This window comes from Sminthopsis crassicaudata, chromosome 1, assembly GCF_048593235.1.
Source record: "Sminthopsis crassicaudata isolate SCR6 chromosome 1, ASM4859323v1, whole genome shotgun sequence".
In the NCBI taxonomy this organism is placed as follows: Eukaryota; Metazoa; Chordata; class Mammalia; order Dasyuromorphia; family Dasyuridae; genus Sminthopsis; species Sminthopsis crassicaudata.
The window spans coordinates 31,092,846-31,115,645 of NC_133617.1; the positions used below are offsets into that span (position 1 = coordinate 31,092,846).

Sequence of the window (22,800 nt, forward strand, 5' to 3'; positions counted from 1 at the left end):
AGGAGGACCCGAGTTCAAATTTGATCTCAGACACTTAACACTTCCTAGCTGTGTGACCCTGGGCAAGTCACTTAACCCCAGCCTCAAAAAAAAAAAAATCACCTAAGGTACCTCAATATCTGTTTCCTCATCTGTACTGAAATTGGACTGGATGGGGTGTGAGGCCCTTTTAATTGTAAGGGTGTAACTCAACTTCTCAATGTGCCCAGGCAACTATCTAGTGCTGTGGAGTGAGGGGCTTGGGTAGAGGAGGTTTTTGACCCAGGACAATAGTCAAGATAGAGGGAAAAAAAGAAGGGAGCTTAGGGCCCAGTCTAGGGGCCAGACACAACTATGGCCTGATTGAGAAGGAGCTGTCAGCCAAATAAGGAGCCAGGAGAGAGCAGTGTCAGGAGAAGAGAAGCATTGAGAAGGAGGTGATCAGCCACCTCAACTCCTGCCAAGGAGCCAGGGAGGGTCAGCACTGAGAAAGGCCGTTTGAAGAGATCGGTGGTGATGTGGGAGAGCAGTTTTAGTTCAATGATGGCGTCAAAAGCCACAATGCAGAAGGGTAGAAAGAAAGGGTGTGAAGACAGATTGGAGGTGACTTTCCCAAGAAACGTAGATGATGAAAGGAGGTAGAGTGGGACAAGTGAATGTTTTTCTGAGGACAGAGTGGTGACATGGATGTGTTATTGGCTGCAGGGAAACAGCCAATAGAAAGACTGAATCTGAGAGAGAGCTCAGAAATGGTAGTGCCTGTGAGTCTGGTGGAGGAGATTGAAGGAGATGGGATTGAGACCTGGCGAGAAGAAAGGCCATCTTCATCTGAGATCAGGGAAGAGGAGGAGATAAAAGAGGAAGATATCTGAGATAGTGGAGAGAGGAAGAGGAAAGAAGAGGGAGCTCTCCATTAACCATCCCATTCAATTGTACATGAAATATGGGGCAAGGTTTTAGGCTGAGAGTGTTAGGGGGAGGAGTTTAGAATATTAGGGAGAGACAGGAATGCTGGGAAAAGCCACAGTCCAGGGGTGGATAACGAATCCAACTGGAGTCATAGATTGTTTGCCTTGTTGTGTATAAGGCTCAGTTGAGATGAAATAACATCACTTTGTAGTTGGTCCAATCAATCAGGTTTTGTAATTTCTTCCAGTTTGGTTCAATAGCACAAGATTGGGAAGGAGGAGACTGGGGGGAGCTTTCCAGGGTTCAAGCTTGGTAAGCTTGGTAATGATAATCAACTGGGCAGAGGGGCAAAGAAATTGTGGTGGAAGGTAGTGTAGACTTGAGGTATGGTAGCCAGTCACTGCAAAGATGATGACCTGGGAAATAACTAACGGGTAGAGATAATGGAGGTCACAGTGTGGTTAAAAATCTGGGTTGAAGGTTGTAAAGCAGAGGGAAAGATGGAATGATGAGATTATGACCAGATGAAGGAATTTCAGAGTTCGTGGACATGGAAGTGGAAGATTTGGGCATGATGGCAAGACAAGGGGGTGAGCCTCTCTCTGAGTGGCTGAGGAGGAGTGGAGGAGGTGCTTCAGGAATGAGGAAGATAGGTCTTCAGTCATGAGCACCTACCCTCTCCTGTGATGGTGGGAGATAGAAAAGAGAAAAAAAGTTTGAGCCAGGCCCTTGAATGCCTTGAGCTGGAGTGGGGAGAGGGTGTCTCTAGCTAACAATCACCAGGATTCTCTGTTGAGTGATAAATTTGGCTAGCATGAATCTCAAGGTCAGATTCAAGGGAGAATTTGAAAGTAGTAAAGGAGAACAAGGATTATTCTGACTTCCCCAACACAAACAGGTTGTGGGAGAGGAGAGGATATAAAGAAAAATGTATCCAGTAATAGAAAGTGCCTGCCTCAGTTTCCTCATCTGTAAAATGAGGAAAAGAACAGCACCCACCTTTCAGAGTAAACTCACAGGATAAACTGAGATCTTTTTATATTGCAAGCTATTAGCAATCATGGATTGGCAGGTCAGGCTGTTTTTTCTTTAATTCAACAAAGATTTTTAAAGCATCTACTGTGTATGTCACAAATGTAGTGGAGACAGAACCATCTTCAAACTCAGGAAGAATGAGTTCAAGTCCCACTCTTGACACGTCCTGGCTGTGTGACCATGGCCAAGTCCCTTAACTTCTCAGTGTCCTGGGATATTTCCTAAGTTTTTAATTTACAAAAAAGATGCCAGCCTGCATTGGTAAGGGGAATTTCTCCATCTGAGAGTTCCTTGTAAGAGTGATATCACAAGTCCAGATTTGCTCCCTTTCTTCTGTGTGCAGGGACTGGGGACAAGAGGCAGAAATAAAACAATCACTGACCTCAAGCAGCTCCTTCTCTGTTCTTTATTCACGTTCTCCTCATTTCTCAGAGAGTGCCTGCCCTCAGTGGATCATGAAACTAGAGCCAGAAGAAACCCATCCAATAAACCCAGCATTTCTAGGAAGGGTCTGTCTGCTGTGTGCCTTAGAGAGGCAAACATGGTCCCTGCTCTCCAAGGTCCCAGTCCAGTGTGGGGGACTCATGTGCTGCATCTTTACAACTCATCTAGTCCAACCCTCACTCCCCACCACCCATTTTACAGATTAGGAGGTGGAGGTTCAGGCAGGGGACAGTGCTTTGCTCAAGATCACACAACTCACAAGCATCAGAGGCTGGATTTAAATCGAGGTTCTCTGATGATTACCGAACCACCACTATCCCTTCTATGTCTATTACTGTTACTACTCCTACTCCTGTTATTGTTGCTACCATGGCTACTGTTACAACCACTCCAGTTACAATGACTATTTTAGGACTGTTATCACTACTGCTACTATTACTGTTTCTACTAATTTTGCTTCTACTGTTACTAGAACCACCACCACCACCATCACTTCTACTATTATTACTATTATTATTATTACTATAATTAGTACTATTAGTACTACTATTATACTACCTCTGCTAATAATATAACTACAATTACTACTACTATTACTGACATCACTACTATTAGTACTACTATTATACTATCTCTGCTAATAATATAACTACATTTTCTACTACTATTACTAATATCAGTACTATTAGTACTACTAGTATACTACCACTACTAATATTATAACTGCTATTATTATTATTACTATCATCAGTACTATTAGTACTACTATTATACTACCTCTACTAATAATATAACTACAATTACTACTACTATTACTGACATCAGTACTATTAGTACTACTATTATACTATCTCTGCTAATAATATAACTATAATTTCTACTACTATTACTGACATCAGTACTATTAGTACTACTAGTATACTACCACTACTAACATTATAGTTATTATCACTATGAGTACTATTAATACTACTACCATCTCCACTGGTATTATTGCTACTACACTACTAATGCAATTCCATACTGCCCATTTTAATTACTACTATTACTACTAATATTTTTATTACTATCATCAGTACTATGTACTATTATTATACTACCACTACTAATATTATAGTTATTATCACTATAAGTACTATTAATACTACTACCATCTCCACTGGTATTATTGCTACTGCTACTACTACTAATACAGTTCCATACTGTTTTGAATAGAAAGGAACATTTTATTTACAGTAGCAATGCAACCAGCATGGGCAGAAGCCCAAGAATTAATAGCCTTGCAGGCTAAAACTGAGAATTCTGAACTTGTCAATTAAGTAGCCAAGAAGATTCAGAATGAGAGATCAAAAGATAGGCAGAGATGGAGGAGGGGCTTTCCTAGAGGAAGTAGCTATTGCACCAAGTCTTAAGGGAGGTGATAGATGTTGAAAGAAGGTGGGACTTGCACTTAGAGGAAGCCTTAAAATAACGTTGGGCATTCCTTTGAACCTTGAAGTGAGAATCTCTCTGGAGATTCACAGAGGATAAAAGTTTTATCAACAGAAAGAAGCAGATAAAGAACTTTCCCAATGATCATGCAGGTTGTTGAGTAGAGTCCTTGTAGTTAAGGAGCATTAACAGAAAATCCATTAATTAAGGGCTGGATCATGTTTTAGAGCAAAAGGAGAATCGCCCCTAATGTCCCTCCTCCCATGCCTGAGAGTGGGTGGACGCTGACCTAAGGCTTTTGAAAACATGTCTGTCTGCTGAGCCCAGCCTAGCTAATTTTTAAAAATTCTTTAATATCTTTTTTACATCACCTTTATTTCCAAGCATATCACTTCTCACTCAGCCAACCATCACTTTTAGGAAAAAATTTTAAAAGAAAAAAGGGACAACCAGTTCAACAAAACTAACCAATACATGCGTCATATATAATAGTTCATGCACCCCATCAAATAAAATAGTTTATTTATCACACTCAATCTCCCACCTCTGCAAAGAAGAGAGATCATTTTTTTTTTCTCCTCTCCAGGGACTAAGCTTGGTCATTATAATTAAAGGGTGATCAATCTCAGTTGTTGTTGTTTTTTTTTTAATTTTCCATATTTTTTGGCCTTTCTTTGAATCACATTTAGCACAGTGTCTGGCACATAGTAGGTGTTTAATTAATGCTTATTGACAGATTCCAATGTTTTATTCATTGAGTGTTCTGTTTTCCTTGTTCTGTTTCTTTAAATTCTTCATATTCATTTTTTTTTTAGGCATGGTAATATCCTATTACATTTATATAGGGAAATTTGGTTGACCATTCCCCCAATACTGAATCTAGCTAGTTTCAGAGAGGCTTATCACCAGGCCAACCACAGGATGATGAAATTTTCCACCACAGCAATGTAAAGGCCATCTGCTAAATTGTTTTGAATAATAATAGTTAATAACAGTAACACTTAGTTGACACTTTAAAGTTGACCAATCATCTTATATATATGTCATTTCATTGGATTGTCATAACTCTGTAAGGTAGTTAGTTAATCAAGATTTGCTAAATGGCTACTCTGTGCGGGCACTGTGCTAAATTCTAGGGATTAAAAATAAAGAGCAAAAAAATGCCTCCCCTTCTGGAGCCTACAATTTAATGGGGATGATGACCAGCAAATAGATATGCAAAAACAAGCACTGTACTTGGTAAATGGGAAATCATGAAGAGAAGGAAGGCACTGGAATTAAAAGAGTTAGAAAAGGTTTCCTGTAGAAGATTAGATTCTAGATGGGATTGAAGCAGTCATAGGAGATGAGGAGGGAGACCAGTGATGATGATGATGTGATGCTTAGAGTAGGTGGAATTTAATTATTGGCTCCCTGCCTTTCTTCTAGGTGTTCCACTATCTCAGCATTGCCATCCTGTCCTTCTTCATGATAGAAATTGCATTAAAATTATACGTCTTCCAAAAGGAATTCTTCTACCACAAATTTGAGATTCTGGATGCTGTTATTGTGATTATCTCCTTTGTCCTCGACATTGTCCTTCTGTTCCAAGAGCATGCCTTCGAAGCCCTCGGCTTATTGATCCTTCTCCGTCTTTGGCGAGTGGCCAGGATTATCAATGGTAAGTCTCAGTAGTGGCAGGTTCTCTATGAAGTGTTGGCTGAGTAGACTGCTCGGAAAATTCAGACGTAAAGCGATACCAGTTCTGTAAGGCATGAGACATTCTTGTGTTTCAATCTACCTGGCATTGAGCCTTGTGCTGACCTTAGACTACATCTTGCTTGGTAGTTGGAAAACAAAGAGCAAACAAGTGTTGCCACAAGAAGCTAGTCTTTCTTTTAAAAATCTTTAGTCTTTTTCTTAAAAAAAATCAATTTATTGATTACAATAAAATCATTTCAAGTTAGTAATATAATACCTAGAATGTTAGATTTGGAGTTAGAAAATCCTGAGTTCAAATGCTACCTCATATACTTGCTAACTGTAAATGTGGGCAAATCACTAAACTTTACCTGCTTCAGTTTCCTCATCAATAAAGTGGGGGCAATAATAATAGCATCTCCCTCCCTGATTTGTGAGGATAAAAAGGTATAATATTTGTGAAGAGCTTTGTAGATCTTAAAGCAGAGTATGCTAACAATTATTATTTTTATCATCATCATTTATTTTATGGATAAATACTATTATTCATATACAAGCCAGAAAAGTAAAAATAATTATTATATATGTTCTTCCCCTAGGCTTCCCTATTTCATTGTTGAGAAGATATATTTCTTTTTTTATTTTCCAGGACCAAGATCGTTTATTACTATTAATCACAATTCTACTTCCTTTTGCATTCTTCATATTACCCTCTTTTATTCATAGTATCTGTTGTTCAGTTTATTTCACTCTGCATCAGTTCACTAAAGTCTTCTGGGGCTTTTCTGAACTCCTCAGGGTAGGGATAAAGTATGTGTTCATTCTCCCTCCTCCTCCCCTCCAGTATTTCTTCCATTGTGGTCTCTTCTGTTCCCAAGGAATTGAGCATCCAAATGAGGTGGCAAGCTTGAGTGCACTTTGGTAAGAAATATGACTTCCCTTTATACTTAGAAGACAGGAAGTTCTAATGATTACTTCTAAAGCTAATGCTTTTGTACTTTGGTGTTCACATGATCTCATTTATGTAGCACTCATTCTCCGTGTGCAGACTGTAGTCCTTCCATGCCTTCTGGGTAATCCTTATTGATGTCATTCCACCAAACTGGTCTACTTGCTTTTCCCTGGCATACATGTCATGCAACATTTCTGTGCTTTTACAAAGACTGTCCTATAATCCTGGAAGCCATTTCCTCCTGCCTTCCACCTCTTAGAACTCTTAAAATTAAAATCTTCCTCCAAGACTCAAGTTAAATGCCACCTCCCCAGAAGGGCCTTTCCTATGGGCCCTAGTTATTAATCTTTTCTCCCTCAATCAGCCAATCAAGCAGCATTTACTGAGCACCAGGTATGTGAAAGGAATGCTGCTAAGTGCTGAGGATACAAAGGTATGAGGGGAATAATGGCTGCCCTCAAGGAGCTTACATTCTATCAGGAGAGGTAATATGAAAGCATGTAAATACATACAAAACAGATAAAAGAAAGAGAGAGAAATCAACCTCCTCAAACTATCTTGGGTTTATTTATCTGTTTAAATGTTGCCTCTTCTCTGCATCCCACTCTCCATGCCCCCCAACCCCTCCAAGTAGGATATATGCTCTTTGAGGGCAGGGACTAATTTTTATTGTTTTGTTTTTTTAATCTCCAACACTTAATTGATTTGACTTGAATTTAAGGTAACAAAATGAAGATCTTTCTCTGGAACATTCAACATAACAACAATAATCACAATTATATAATATCTAAAGATATACAAATGCTTTATATACATTTGGTCCTCATAACAACCAGGTGAGTTCAGTACAGTTATTATCCCCAATTAACATATGAACAAATTGAGACAGGGAGAAATTAAGTGACTTGCCCAGAGCGACCCAGCTAGCAACTGTCTGAGGCCACATTTGAGTCCTGACTCCAGTCCCACAATCTAGTACTCAGGGGAGCTACCTGTAATCACTCCTTCTGGATATATGACTAGTCTGTCCCTCTTTTTTATCCATATGGGTCTTTGAGTATGTCTTATACCTCACTTCTTGTACATGAATCTTCTCTGGTGACATACTGCAATCTGTATACCCATGGTCCCTTTGTCCATCTTCTCCAGGTCTTTGTATTTTCCATACTTCAGAGACTATCGTCTTCCATGATTCCCTAAAGCATCACTGGAAAAATGCTGGTGTTAAATATGTAATTGTCTGTGTAAATGAGGAGAACAGATACGTAGCATTTTCTCTTCTACCTGATCTAATAGCTTCCTTACTTCCTTGACCTGGGTCAGGATTTGTCTCTTGTAGGATTCCACTGAAGAGGGAGACATTTTCTGGAAGAATTCCTTTTCTCTGTTGGTTTGATGAATTTAATACTGGACAGCCTGGAAACTGAGGCTTATGTGGGTTAGGGACTCTGGAGATAAGGTTCAGACTGTTTTGAAGGGAAAACATTGTGGGTCAATTTGACCTTTGTGAAAGAGAGTCTTGTTCTCCTCCATTTGGGCCCCTTGATATCCTCCCAGAATCTCATTTCTATGGCACCTTAGAAGCAACCTACACCTTAATTTCTAAGATATTCAAAACAGGTCATCAAAATAAATGGGAACAATTGATTATTATTGGGTTAAAGTTAATATCCATAAGTTCTGATCTTGGGGAAGGGAGTAAGGATACAGAAGAGGTGGTTTTTTTTTTTTGTTTTGTTTTGTTTTTTAATTTAACCAAACCTGTGACTTCCCTCTACTACTACCAGATTAGAGTCTGTTTTTGCAACCTAAAGTCTTAGTTGCCTGGGTAGTCAGAAATTAAGTGATCTGACCAGGGTCACAGGTTAGGGTTCATCAGAAGTAGGACCTGAACCCAGATCTTCCTGGCCCCACGGCCAACTCTGGCATGTTGTCTTTCATTTGGGAATTAACCATCAGTAAATGATAAAAAGCTTATGTGAAATATAAAAAATTATAGATTCTCAAAGATACCAAAGAGGTCAACCAGTCAAACTCATACTTGAAGAAAAACACTTTATTACACAGCCAGTAAATGGTATTTTGAAGATTTCTAGAAAGGGAGAATGACTACCGACCCAATCATCTTATTCCACTTTTGGACAGCAGAAAGTTAGGGAGTTTTTCATATCAAGCCTAAATTTTCTCCTATGGAAGAAGTAACCCAGCTCTCTGAGTTTTTCATGGTTTAGCTGAGGCACTTTTATTATTTGTGTCCACAAGGGAAAAACTAGACCTTGGACACCTGCCAAAGTGTCACAGCCATGTTCTCTGACCATGTGGAATATGGTTTCCCTATTTATGGTCTTACACTGGGCTAGGAAGACACTTTATAGTGGGGGTGGTACAGAGTGAAAACAGGAATGGGAGGGTAGTAGTCCAATACCGGGAGAAGGAAATATAGAGGAGATTGAACCAAGCATGGTTACTGGAATATTCTCAGAACACATCAGAATGGTAAGCAGGTGCTTTCCATCATTCGGTCTTGAAAAGCACACTTTCCCACAGACACACATTTCCCCAAAGTTTCTTCATATTGATGATGCCTCCTACACTCATGGGCTTTGCAGTGATACTGTGCTTTCTGGGAGAAAGACAAATAAGAGGGGCTACAGCCTTAATTCCACTCTTTGTAGCTCTCACCCCCTGCTCTGGGTTCTACCCGTGAGGGCCAAGCAGAACAGGCCAATTCAAATTTCTTTTTGAAGCCAACAGTCCTTCAACTGCTAGAAGATTATTTCTGTCTTTCTGTCTCTTTACATCATCTTTTCTGCAGGCTAAAGAGCTACAGTTCCCCCATCTAGCATGATCAGAAGCCTCTGCTTTCCTCCCCCTGCTCCCGCCTTTGTTAGCCATCCCTCATAGTCTGGTGTCCTCTGAAGATTCTATGGGCATGCCATCCAATAGCAAATTCCCAGGAACTGTTAAAAACCTGGAGCAGCACAGGGCCAAGCATGGATCCCTGGGGAGTTGCCCTAGAAACCACCTTCCAAGTGCAGGTCAAACTTTCATCATCTGCTGCCTATTCAGAAATCCATGCCTGCTAGGTTTGTCGGGCATGACCTGCTCTTGACAAAGTTGGCCTTTTGTATTCTGTCTTCCACAGCAATCTCTTCAATAATGAATCCTGAACCAATGTCAGCAAGGTCAAAATCAAGCTTATTGGACTATAGATTTCAGAATTCTTTTCCATCCCCCCTTTTTTTTCTTTCTGAAAATAGGGACAATTACCCTTCCTTGGTCTTAAAAATACCTCTAGATGTCTTTTCTGATTTTTTACAATCACTGTCAAGGGGTTCCAAAATCACACCTGCCTTTCCTTTGACTCTCCTATGATGTAGTTCATCTGGGCTTGATCAGTTGAACACATCAGGGTACCAAGTGATCCTAAATATCTTTCTGATTGCCCTTGTTGGTCACTAGGTGGCAGAGCAAACAGTGCTCGGTCTGGAATTAGACTCATTTTCTGGAGTTCAAATCCAGTCTCAGCCATTTACTAACTGCAACCCTGGCAAGTTGCTTCCCCCTTTTTGCTTCAGCTTCCTTATATGTAAAATGAGCTGGAGAAGGAAATGGCCAATCACTCCAGTATCTTTGTGAAGGCAATCCCAGATGAGGTCACCTAGTGTCGGACATGAAATGATTGGACAACCACAACAAATTAACTTTACTATCAACATCCTATTAGTCATTTTAACCCTTTATCCTGACCTGTGCAAAGGTCATTCTTCTTGATAAAGAGAAATCACCACCTTTCTGTTCTCACTTATCACCATCCACCTCCCAAGCAATCGTTCTGTCCCATTTTTTATGATCTTTTCCTTCCAAGAAAACAAAAACAAAAACAAAAACAAAAAAACAAAAGTAAAACCTCTGTTTTCAGGCTTCCTTGCTATCATCAGTTCATTCTGAAAGTGAGCACTTCTGACGATTGTTATAGGACCAATGAAACATCCTCCATATTCATTCTATTTTCTTACCCTTCCTTCCATCTTCTATGTCTTTTGAAAATCAAAGTTATTTGCTGATCTGGCTCCCTGTGATCTACACCAGGATATCCAGCTCTCTTTTGCCCTCATCACTAAGATGTTTTCTATGGGTTCTTCAGAATTTTGTTCAGAGCTTCCTGTTCCTCCAGGGTTGAATTCCCCTACTTATTTTCTGTATAATATAGAATCTGTTCTCACTAAATCTAAGCTACATGCCAGGCTATTCCTGCATTTCCTCCTGTTACACACTTTTTAATAGATTTAATTTTCAAAATATATGCAAAGATAGTTTTCAACATTGATCTTTGCAAAACCTTGTTTCAGATTTTTCTTCCCCTTCCCCCAGACAGCATAAGTAATCAACTATATTAGGCACGTGTCACGCACTCATGTGGAGTGAGCTTTTCCTCCAAAGCTCCTTTTCATTTTATCCTGGCAACCAGTTCCTGTGTTCTCCAGTTGCACTCATTTTGAGCTCCTTTGACTTTTCCACTATGCCCCTGTGCCAGGTACTTCGCCACCATGCCCCTGTGCCAGGTACGTCCCCTCCCACCCACACTTTTAGCTTTATGTATGGTCTTATTTTGCTGTGCTTTTCTGTAAGCTCTTTGAGGAAAGGCACCATTTTTTTAGTATTTGTATTCCTAGTACTTAGCACAAGGCCTGGCATATGGTAGGTACTTAATATTTATCGCCTATTAACTTGTTTTGTTGGTGAAAATCATTTGCAAAACAGGAATCCTCACTAGTTCTCTCGCCTTTTAAAGAAATGGTCACCAATTCAAGGAAAGGAACTAACTGCTGTTCTTTGGTCAGAGGGAAAGTCAGCAGGGGTATGAATAATGAAGTCTCCCATCAGTATTATGCCATACCTCCTTGCTAGGTTTGTGATGTTTCCCAATTACTCCACTATTTCCTCTTTCTGTCCAGGTGGATTTATTTTTTCCATCATTCTTCACCATTCACCCAAAAGCTTTCTACCACGCTTCTCCCCTCAGATTCCTGGATTTCCTCAGAAATATATTTTTAACACAGCATGCTAATGCAGACTCTGTTTCCTTTAGCTTTTGAATAAGACATATCTTATTCCTTTTAAATAAACCTTTAACTTTTTAAGAACCCAATTCCAGTCATTGGACTTACTCCACCAAGTGGCAGTGATATCCCATGGCCTAGAAGGGCAAATGTGCCTCTTTCTCTTGGCTCTAGCTCCCTGTAATTCAAACCGTGCATGTGTCTAGATGGGCCTTTCTTGAATTTTCATTCCTCATCTTCTTGACTGCAGCTACTCTATGTGGTGGATGTGTCATAGTTTACTCCTTTCCCCTCCCTTATTAGCTTGAAGCTCTCTGATTCTATTTTTATCCTTTTCATTTTCAATTTGAAACAAGCTAAGTTCTCCACTACATTCTATTTATATTCCTTATATATAAATGAATGTGAACATATATGCTTTGTTAAGAATCCTGTAAAAAGCCTTTCTTTATAATCATATTTTTATTTCAAGTATAAACAATTTTATAATGAGTTTTAGCTCTTGGAACCAAGCTTGGTCACTGCATTTATTCTGACTTTAGATGACTTTTTTTTTTTTTTTTTTTTTTTTTTTTTTGCTGGGAGGACACCCTATATACATAGACAATAAAGGAAATAAAAAGTAAATATGAAGTGATCTGGGGGTACAATAACAAGTGGAGGAAGCAGGAAAGGCCTCTTGAAGGAGGCATTGCTTCCATTGGGGAGTTGTGGCTTTCCAGAGGCAATAAGAGAGAGCATTCCAGGCATGAGTGACAGCTTATAGGAGTGAAGGAAGTGGGAGACAGAGTGCCATGGACTGGAAAGAGCATGTAGTCTTGTTTGGCTTCAATTGAGTCTATGGGATGGCAAGAGCCAAAGTACAAAATCTTTAAACATCAGGGGAGTTTGTGTTTCATCTTTGGGACAACAGGAAACCTCTTAGAGGCAAAGGAGGTTTGCTGAACAGAGGAGTGACATGGGCTGTCCTGTGCTGTGGGAAGGTCTGTTTGGCAGCTATTGGAGGCTGGGCTGCAAATGGGAGAGAATGGCTAGAGGGAGGCCAGGTGGGTGCTATTGTCCAGAGAAGAGGTGATAAAGGCCTGGGTGAGCATGGATGTATTGTGGAGTGAAGGCCATTGATGGAAGAGATGCAGAAGAAATAGCATCAGGATGGAAAATGATTGGCTGTGAAAATGGCAAAAGTGAAAGACTAAATTAGACTGGTTCATTGTGTCTGGGTGACTGGGACACTGGTGCCTCTGGCACAAATAGAGCCTGGAGAAGGGGGAGGAAGAGCCTGGAGAAGGGGAAGGGGCTTAGGGGAAAAGAGAACGAGTTTTGTTTCAGCTTTTTGACTTTGAAATGCCCAAGTAAAGATCATGGGATCAGAAATTCAGATCTGGAAGTAACTTTAGAGGACACTGAGCATGTCCCTCATTTTATACAGGCTGACAGAGATTCAGTGACTTTTCTGTCCCATCCACAAGTCATGTCAGTAAGCAGTTATTAAGCATGGTGCCAGGCACTGTGCTGAGCACAGGGGTTACATAGATAATAAGTGTGGTTAAATGTGCACTCAAGTCTTCATGACTCCAAGCCCAACACTTAATAAGATGGACATCCAATAGAAGAGGAAATAAAGCTTCGGGGAAGAAAGCTGAATATGTAATTTTGAAGTCATCTGCATAGAGATAATCCATGGGAGCTGAGATCACCAAGAAAGGCACTATAGAAAAGAGGAAAAAGTCCAAGATGAAGCCCTTGAATATACCCATGTGACTTAAGTTAGACATAATTGATGATCCTGCAAAAGAAACTGAGAATTGATCAGAGAAATAGAATGAAAATGACAGATGTGTCCCAAACACCAAAGGAGAAGATATTTTCCAGGAGGAAGAAGTGGCCAAGAACATCAATAACTAGATGAAAAAAAGAAAATTGTTCCAAATCACTAAAAGTTAGAAAAGTTATAGCATTGCTGAGGCTCCACCTTATAGCCACCAGACTAGTAATAGGTAAGGTAGAAATGCCTATGATACTAGGACAGATGAAAGGGGCAAATAGATTTTCGTTCATTTTTTTTCTCAAGGAAAGGGGATGTCTGGGAGTTTGATTATATCCTCTGGGGGATAGATGTAGATTATTTCGATACCAGTGAGTTGAAGTTGAAATGCGCAGAAAATTCCAAACAGAGTGAAGGCTATTACATGCAGTCAAGTGGAGGTGTTTAGTTGAGGCATAGGCTTTGAGGAGGTGCTAAGCTCTAATAATACTGAAGTACAATAGTAGTTTCTCAAAGAAGTTTGTATTATGTGTGATCAGTTTTCAAAATATTCAAGGGTGGATATTTCTAATACGATAGGCATGAAACTGTGATTTGAGCCACAGATTTCTGAGCATTGGCCATAGTAGATTCCAGGGCGGGTTGAGGTCAAGGTAGCTTGGTTTAATCGACCAGGGATCGCATCAGCTTTTAATCCTAGAAAGGGGACAGCTCATGCGTGAAGGACATCTTCTGATGAAATAAGCATTCGAATTGGAAGCTCTATGGGGAGAACTACTCGATTAGTTTTGACTAAATTTGACTAAAAAAAATGACAAAAGCTGACAAGGATATGGGAAAAGGCACATTAATTCATCATTAGTAGAATTGTAAACTATCCAGACATTCTAGAAATCAATGATAATGGTGTTCCTCCCATTCACAATTGTGTATACACAATTGTGTAGAGATGAAAATGTCCCATATTACAAAATTATTTGTACTAGGTTTTTGTTTTTTTTTGTTGTTTTTTTTTTTTCCCAATGCAGGTCAGAAACTGGAAACTAAGCATGGGGCAGGGAGGCAGGGATTGCCCATAAATTGGGAAATAGATGAAACAACTATAGTATACGGTTGTAATGAAATATATAGTTCTGTAAGAAATGGTGAAGTGGATGGTTTTAGAGAAACTTGAGAAGACTTGTATGAACTGATGTAGACCAAAAGGAGAACAAGAGCACAATTTATTTAGCATTAACTAATGTTATAAACACAAAATTTTGACTTAAGAAGTTGGGTCAATGATATGACCAGCTCTATCTGGCTAACCACATAGAGCTGGTCATTACTAAATTCACATAATTCCAAAGGAACCAGGATAAATCATGCTGCCCATCCCCTTACAGAAAAGTGATGGACTCATGATGCAGGCTGACATATTTTTGAAAATGCTCAATGTAGAAATCTGTTTTAGTAGACCATGCCTGTTTATTACAAGACTTTTGATTTTCCTTTTTTTTCCCAATGGGGAGATGGGAAGGGCAGAAAACATTCTTTTTCCATGAAAAAGAAATTTAATTAAAAAAACTTAAAATTCTTTCACTCTTGACTTTGATCAATTAAGTATAAAGACCAAGAAAAAGTTAGATTTAGCATATAACTGACAACTGATTACCTTGGAGAGAGCAGTTTTTAGGTGAAGGGAGAAGACAGAATTCAAACTGCAAGAGAGTGAATGATAAATGGAGGTGAAAAAAATAGAAGCCTCTTCTAGAAAGGTTTTTTCTAGGAGTTGGTTGTAAAATGGAGGAGACACACAGGACAACAGTTTCAGGGTACAGGGAAGTTTTTTTTTTTTTTTTTTAAAGACAGGGAAATGTGGGGCATGTTTGTAGACAACATGGAAGGAGCCCATCTTAATAAATTGAAAATGAAAGAGGGAATGATAGAAGGGGCAGGACTCCTAGAAACTACCCAAGAGACAGGCCACAAATAGAGACATTAGTATTGCAAGGATCACCTTCTGAGGACTGGAGCAAAGGAAGGGAGGAGGAAATGATGTTGAGGTGACTTACAGAGTGGAATAAAGGAAGAAAAGGCAGCTTGTGGCAGCCTCGGGTTTTTCAGTGAAGCTGCTGAGGAAGGAGCAGAGAATCAGCATGAATAGCTTGAGGAACAGGTGCTATGGGAATTACAACAATGGTCAATTGTGAAAAGTAGAACTGGCCACAGTGTAGTACTGAGATCCCTGCTGAAATCAGACCACAACTTGTAGTGTACGCAGGCAGGTACATGGCTTCCTCCAATGGATTTTTGCATCTTAAAACTAGGAGTCTCTCTGTGTCTCTCTGTCTCTCTCTCTCTGTCTCTCTCTCTCTCTCTCTCTCTCTCTCTCTCTCTCTCTTTCAGTGAAAGATAATTAGTCCCAAGATCACGCAGCTAGGAAGCAATTTAACTAAGATGTGCACGCAGGCGTATTCTGACTCCGAATCCTGCACACTATTCACTACACAGCCAGCTGTCTTTTTTTGTTGTCAAAGAACCAATTTTTCTGATTTCCTTTAAATATCTGTCCTGGAGTTAGATCAGGTGTGAAATTTTTAAACTACATTCCTCCCAAGACTTTTTCCAGAATTGCTGGGCCAATAGTAGTACATTATTCATGACGGTCTTCCCACAGCCCCTCCAATAGCTCTTTCATTATCACCACCTTGGTCAGTTTGATGCATGAGATGACACCTCAGTTGTTTGGCATCTCTCTTATTAATGATCTAGCCCATTTCCCCACATTATTACTTTTATTTTTTTGAAAGCTTCTTGGTCATATTCTTTGACCACCATCTCTTGTGAAATATATTTTCTTACATTGGGGTTGATTTCCTGTATATCTTGAATATAGTCTGTCATCAAAGGTATTCAGTGCAAAGATATTCCCAACTGACTGGCATCTTCTCTTACCCAAAATTGCATTGACATAATTTGTGAAAGAAATGGTAAAATTTTATACATTCAAAACTGTCTACTTTGTTCTTGGTGATCTGTCCTATCACCCTAGTTTGATCTTGAATTCTTTCGGTAACCTGGATTGTGAAAGGTACTTAACTCTGTTCTGCTTTCAATTTTTTGTTACCATTTATGCTTTTATGTTTTAAGTCATTCACTTGGAGTTTTGCTGTGGCATACAACGTAATCTATTTGTTTATAAACCTTATTTTCTGCCAAGCAAACTCTCCCGAATTCCCCAGGCAGTTGTTTGGGGAAAAGGTAATACTTTTCCCCCATTGTGTTTATATTCTTGGGTTGATGAAACATCGGGCTACTGCTTTCATGTGCTGAGGCCTTGCTTTTTTTGATCCATCAACATGATGTCACAATCTCTGTTATCCTACAAGAAACAGGGGATGAAGCCAAAGTAGAAACTAAAAACATTCTTGGAGAAGTTTCACCTGGTCAGTTCAAAAGCTCAGGCTGGACACTCCCAAATTTCAATTCTTCTAAGTGATGATGAATGGAAAAAATGAAACTCCCAAACAAATACATTATGTGTAACTTACAGCACACATCTGTGAGTCTATGTGGATGGTGGAATTGTGGTAAGGTTACAGGAGCTTCAGACCACCTGGGTTTTAAAATCTCAGCTTCATGAGTTGTGCCCTCCATCACAAATCTCAGAATCAGGGCTCATTTTTTAAATGTCCTATCTCACAGGACTGGTGAAATGATGTATGGAAACTACTTTGAAATCAGAAATCTAGCATAATGAACTTATGTTAATGCCCAAGGTCACCATCTGGCCCTCTGAATTATTTTTAGGCATAATTATTTCAGTCAAGACACGTTCTGAACGACAACTCTCAAGGCTGAGACTGATTAATCATCAACTGGCCACGAAAATTCAGCATCTTGAATTTAGCTGCAATGAAAAGGTAAGATGAATGAGAACTTCAACTAAGATAGATGAGTGACAGCTTCAACAGTAGTTAGACTTATGTGCTTTAGAGATGTTCAGAATGTAAAGTTGATCTTTGTTTCTGAAACAGGAACAAGAAATTGAAAGACTTAACAAACTCCTGAAAGATCATGGACTTCTTGAGTAGCTGTACCAGGCAATATTTGCCTAGCCACATGGAGAGGAAACTTCTTATTTGACAGAATGGCCTTTTGTACGTGTCAGTGAAACACCCTGGGTATCTCCAGGATAATTTCTGGAAATGATCTGGAGCCTTCACTTAACTTGTTCTCGGATCTGATTATGTCCAGATAGTACATCATTCCTTCTAAGAGCTATCTTTTTTCCTTGATGTGATAAGAGACTTCCCTTGTAACAAATGTTTCATAAGCTACGTTTCCTCATTTTCCCAACTCTAACCTTGCTTGAAATTGAATACTATAGCTGCCTGGGTCTGTGTAAAATTTAATTTTGCCAAACATGCTTTCAAAATTGTTTCCCCTTTATTTCATCCCTGGATTCTCTAGTTGTGGACATTCTAAAGGACAAAAGCAATAAACAAATTTTTCTTAGACTCCAGGTCATTATAGGAAAGTCCATTTATTCATGAACAGATCAGAAAGAACAAACATGTTCTGTTGCTTACAAGTGAATGCCTGCAGTTTGGGCCTTTCTCTGGATGTTGTCCAGATCCCTCTGTAGCAACCAGCTGCGAAATCCAGTTTAAACCTAATTGTATTTACTCATGCCTCTGCATGACATTTGCTGAGGCTACCACACAATTAATGTCCGTGTGAAACTGCCTGCTTTGCTCGAGCCCTCCCTCTAGATTCTCCTGCTACAACAGTGATGAACTCTTAATGATCTACCTCCATTCTGAGCATCCCAGGAGTGTTCCTGGGCTGGGCTTGGGATGGCACATAGCAATTAGATCAAAGGCTAGACTGCAATTAAGGGGGTATTTGAGGAAAGTGCTTTTCTTTAACCTTTTTTGTTATGCTTCTAATATTTTGTATAATATTTTACTATTTTTGTGCTCATTTGCATATGGAAGTTAAATGAAGAGGCTAAATTGAATAGCTATTGCTTCTGAGGTCATCTTAATTTTAAAGCAGTGGGATGAATTAAGGGGTTGGATTTCCTAAGAAATAAAAGGAAGAGGCACTTATGTGGCACTCTGCTAAGCAATTTGAAAGTAGCCTCTCTCATTTAAAACCCTGTGACTAAGGCATTATTAATATCTTTTATTGCTGAGGAAACTGAGGCAGAAAGAGATTAAATGTCTAGTCCAGGCTCACCCGGTGAGTGAGGCTGGAGTCGAGCCCTCATGAGCCCGGGCCCAGCATGCAGCCACTGCACCACCAGCTGCCTCTGCTGAAGACAAACCTACAAAGAGCTTTGTCCTAAACACACTCTCTCCCACAGTCCTGAGTCAATTGGGCCAGGAAGGCTGGAGGCTGGAGGGCTGGCCAGAACCGGGCCAGACTCTCCCTTCATTCTGAAGCTAAGGTCACCTGGCCTTGCTCCCAGCTGGGAAGCGTCTTTGACAGGGGTCAAGGAGGCTTTGCTTAAACTACTGTTCTGAGATGAGTTGTGGCCACCTGATTGTTCAGAAGGTGGCTTTAGGCTGAGCTAAAATCTGCCTCTGCACCCTCCACCCCTTGCTCCTAGCTTTGCCCTCTGGAGCCAGAATAAATCATATCCCCCTCTACAAAACAGGCCCATGGCTATGAAAAGAAAACAATCATATCTGTGCGGCTCCCCCCCCACCTGTCCTCTGTTCTCCAGACTATTTGTGCCTACATCTTTCAACTAATTACTGTATGACATGGTTTCCAGGCAGCGGATCGAATTCCGGACCTGGAGTCAGGAAGATCCATTTTCCTAAGTTCAGATCTGGCCTCAGATACTTTAGCTGTGTATCTGGGCACGCCATTCCACCGTGTTTGCCTCAGTTTCCTTATGTGTAAAAGGAGCTGGAGGAGGAAATGACAAACTGCTATATCTCTGCCAGAAAGACCCTAAGTGGGGTCACGAGGGTTGAACAGGTCTGAAGTGACTGAACCACAACTAAAAATGGTTTCCAGACAGCCCTCCACAGCCTGCTGGCCTGCAGTCTCCTGAATAGCCTCAATAAGACATTCTCGTACCGGCTGGTCGGTGTCCTTCCTAAACCTGTGTTCCCTCTGTTGAAGAAAAGCCTTTAGAGGTAGATAAGAAGGGCCGGGCCAGCCCTCCTCATGCACTGCTCTGATATTCAGCCAAAGCGGTGGGCACTCCAACGAGGACACAGGAAGCCAGTTGGCCACCCGGCCCCCTCACCATTGGGAGGGGCCTGGCCCTCGAGGTCAGGGCCCAGAAGAGGTCCGAGCTCAGGCCTTTACTCTGGGTCTTCCTGACTCAGAGGTCAGCTCTGCCTCCTACATTCAATGGCCCAAAGAAGTCTCTGAGCAGCCCAGGTGGTTCCTCGTGGGGAAAGACAGAGACAGGGGCTGCAGTCAGAGCAGACATAGCTCAGCTTCGCTGAAGGGCTGGAAGTCCCAGGAGTTTCTTCGACCTCCCCAATTGCTAAAATCAAGAAAAGCCCAGGGAGAGGTGACAAGAGACCGCAGGGGAGGCTTGATCTTCTAGTCAGAGGGGACGGGCATGGCTGTCCAAGTGACGGGGACTCCTCAGCCCAACGGCCACTCCGTTCTCAGGGCTAAAAATACTCGGCAGCAGCCCCAGGATTTCCTTAAGTTAGCAAGTACTTACATCACACAAATGGAAAGAAGAAATTGGAGGGCAACTTGGCATCAATGGTTGGCTGAGCTTTGTAACCTGCTTTTGCAGGTGCAGACACATCAACAAAACTAACCACTGTAGAAACCTGTATCGTATTGTCATATTCTAATTCAGTCTGTAATTTAAAAAAAAAAAGGGAGAGTTACACAAGTTCCGGATATCCTGTGTGTTAGTTACCAGGGTAACAGAGACTAGGAAACTTTTTATTCTATTCCTAACTCTCCACCCTCCACCCCTGACTTGATTGACTGACAATGTGAATCTGGATGAGAAATATAATTTTCATTTTCTAAATAAAATTATTAAAATAATACCATTGAGAGGTGACATATGGGGTTAATAAGTCAATAAATGATTTTGAGGACAAAAGAGGAATGGTAAAAAAAAATTTTTTCTGGAAGTTTCAATGACCAAAACATTAAGTCTATTTGCATCCCTAGATGAATTTTCAAAAAATTAAAAATAAAAACCAATTTTTAAAGTCTGGAGTTACACAGGTTATTAATGTGAATAAAAGCCATTATCAAAGAATACTACTTTCTCCCCAAGAAAAAAGCCTAAAGAGTCATAATTAAACTGTTTTGGAATGGTCCTGGAGGAACAAATACAAAGGCAGCATTTTCAAATCTTGGCAACTATCATCTGCAATGTCTATGTTCTGAAAATGTGTCATATAATCAACCTTAAACAAAGATTAATCATACCTTGGAAAAATAATTTGAAGTCAATTTTGCTGTAACACTGTTTATTCTGGCTTGCGGATTCACTAAGGAACCATATTTAGTCCACTTCACTTTTATCTCAAAGGTCATTGGAATCACACATGGCTCCTGGAAAAGTAAAATGCCAATCTTACATTATTCCATAGAACCATTTTTTCCACATCCAATAAAGTCCAAACTTTAGTTTTTCTCTTTTGGAGAAAAATCTCATCTTTTAGATAATGTTCTGAGCAACAGGAATTTCCTAAAACATTTGGATAAAATGGTCAAAAAGGTGCTATTTCAGTTTTTATGTATTCCTTGAACCAAAAATATCTCAAAAACTAGGGCATTAATTTTTAGATCCATTTACACTCTAAATACTAAACTTTTCCACCTTGTTTTTTGCTTCATGCATTAATTGGATTTAAGTGAGGCAGAGCTGCATGAAGTGGTCAGTCTCCCTCTCTTTTTCAAAGTTAACCTATTTCAGTCACAGGATGGAGTCAAGACCACTAGTGATGGCTTGCCACATCCTTGGTATCTCAATAACTAGCCTTCTCTGCAATTTAAGGCAGAATACTTAGTTTCTCTATAGCTGAGTTGCTCTGGCTTAGAAATGGGGAAAATCTCTGCCTTGTGCTGACCAGCAGGGACAGTAATCTCAGGAGGAGAGGGTGAGGGCCACGCTGGTGGTATCAGCAGAAAGGCTCCTGCACAGACATGTGACATGTGAAACGCCCTGCACACATTTCCAGAGTGCTCTTGGATCATGGGAGACACATCTTTCCCTCGCAGAGTTGGTAAGAGCTTTTCCATGGAACTTCAGGAATTGTTGCCATCAGCTCAGAGGGGAAGAAAGGGACAGAGAAAAGGACTGGCAGAGGGCCTGTAGTAACTGAAAGCATTTCAGCCCCTGCCCCATCTTCAGTGCTCAGCTTCAGGGACTTGGAGGTGACCTCTGGGGTTTCACTTGCTGCCTAAGAAGCTCAGCATGCTGATAAGCTAGCAAGAGGGGGGCCTGCAGCTGAGGAAGGAAAAGTCCCCACATTCAGCTCCTTGGAAGGAAAGCAGCCAACTCTTGAGCTTGCAAGATCATCAGAAGCTAGCAAAGGGGTAGGAAGACAGGGCGGGGGTGGGGGAGAAGGGGCCAAAAACTATGGGCAATTCCCTCACTAATTATCAGCCCAAGTGACCAAAGTATCCAAGCAGAGTCAGGACTGAGCCACTTGTTTCTCAGTAGAGTGACCTGAGCAAACCCCACCTCCAAGGGGGATGCTGAGAGCTCCAGTCTGAGCCGGCAAACGCTGTTCTAGCAACGTTCTCTCTGTTACAGACTGAATTGTGGAAGACAACTGTAGGACAGAAGTCACATAACAAGACTGGCCTCTTAGGCAGAGAGGGAGAACTTGCCTCCAGGGACAGATGCAGACCCACATTCCTTACAGCTTAGAGGAAGAAGGGGGGAAGGAAAAGACACAGGGAGTCAGGTGGGCCGGAAGAGGTATCAATCCCATGAAGCTCATGGGCAGTTCTGGATCAAGTGTTCAGTGTGGGGGACATCTCTAGCCTAAGGATGTCAGCTGTGCCTGCTGGCAGCAGGGAACACTGGATTGTAGAATCTGGGAATTCCAGGCTCAGTCAGTCAGTCCCAGACACAGAGGGTTTTTACTCTGTCCCAGATTGGGCAAGGAGCTAGAGATAGAAAAGGAAGGCCATTGGTTTTGTATATGACTGGGCTCAGTCCACTTCTAAATCCTGTGGCCCTGGAACAGTCAGACCAACCCCAGAGGCTTCTGGGTCCCACTGAAACAGCCTACAGGCTATAAAACTCATAGACTGCCAGATGTGGAAGAAAGGACCTCAGAAGTTCAGTGCAATCTCTGCAGTTGCCAGAAAAGGAAAATGAGGCACAGGAAGAGAAAGGACTTGCCTAGGGTCATGGTTAGAGGCTGAGACAGGCTGGAAGCCAGAGCAGGTTTCCCAATTCCCAGGTCACTGTGTCCTGTCAGAATAGTACACTGCCCTTCCCCCCCCCCCATTCCATCCCTCCTGTCATGGATTTCAAGGGAGGGGGAATAACAGGACAACTGTCCAAATATATCAATGTTCCTGCTTCTTCAGGGCTT

The 22,800-nt window shown here is 40.9% G+C and overlaps 2 protein-coding genes across 5 annotated transcripts in view; one reads left to right on the top strand and one right to left on the bottom strand.

The window, feature by feature from the left end:
* The window catches only part of HVCN1 (hydrogen voltage gated channel 1), a 45,932-nt gene extending 28,172 nt beyond the window's left edge, over positions 1-17,760 (top strand). For all 3 annotated transcript variants that reach the window (XM_074297467.1, XM_074297461.1, XM_074297472.1), the window contains exons 5-7: positions 5,227-5,458; positions 17,051-17,163; positions 17,278-17,760. In XM_074297467.1, the coding sequence (XP_074153568.1) occupies positions 5,227-5,458; positions 17,051-17,163; positions 17,278-17,334 (402 nt within the window). In that variant the 3' untranslated portion in view covers positions 17,335-17,760. The remainder of the gene's footprint in view (positions 1-5,226; positions 5,459-17,050; positions 17,164-17,277) is intronic.
* Positions 17,016-22,800, bottom strand: part of TCTN1 (tectonic family member 1) — a 35,380-nt gene continuing 29,595 nt past the window's right edge. Inside the window, exons 13-15 of one of the 2 annotated variants that reach the window (XM_074297450.1) lie at positions 20,675-20,800; positions 19,941-20,085; positions 17,016-17,150 (exon numbers count right to left, since the gene is read on the bottom strand). In XM_074297450.1, coding sequence (XP_074153551.1) covers positions 19,942-20,085; positions 20,675-20,800 — 270 coding nt within the window. In that variant the 3' untranslated portion in view covers positions 17,016-17,150; position 19,941. Of the gene's footprint in view, positions 17,151-17,770; positions 20,086-20,674; positions 20,801-22,800 lie in introns of those variants that run through there. The other variant, XM_074297448.1, reaches the window with a different exon arrangement.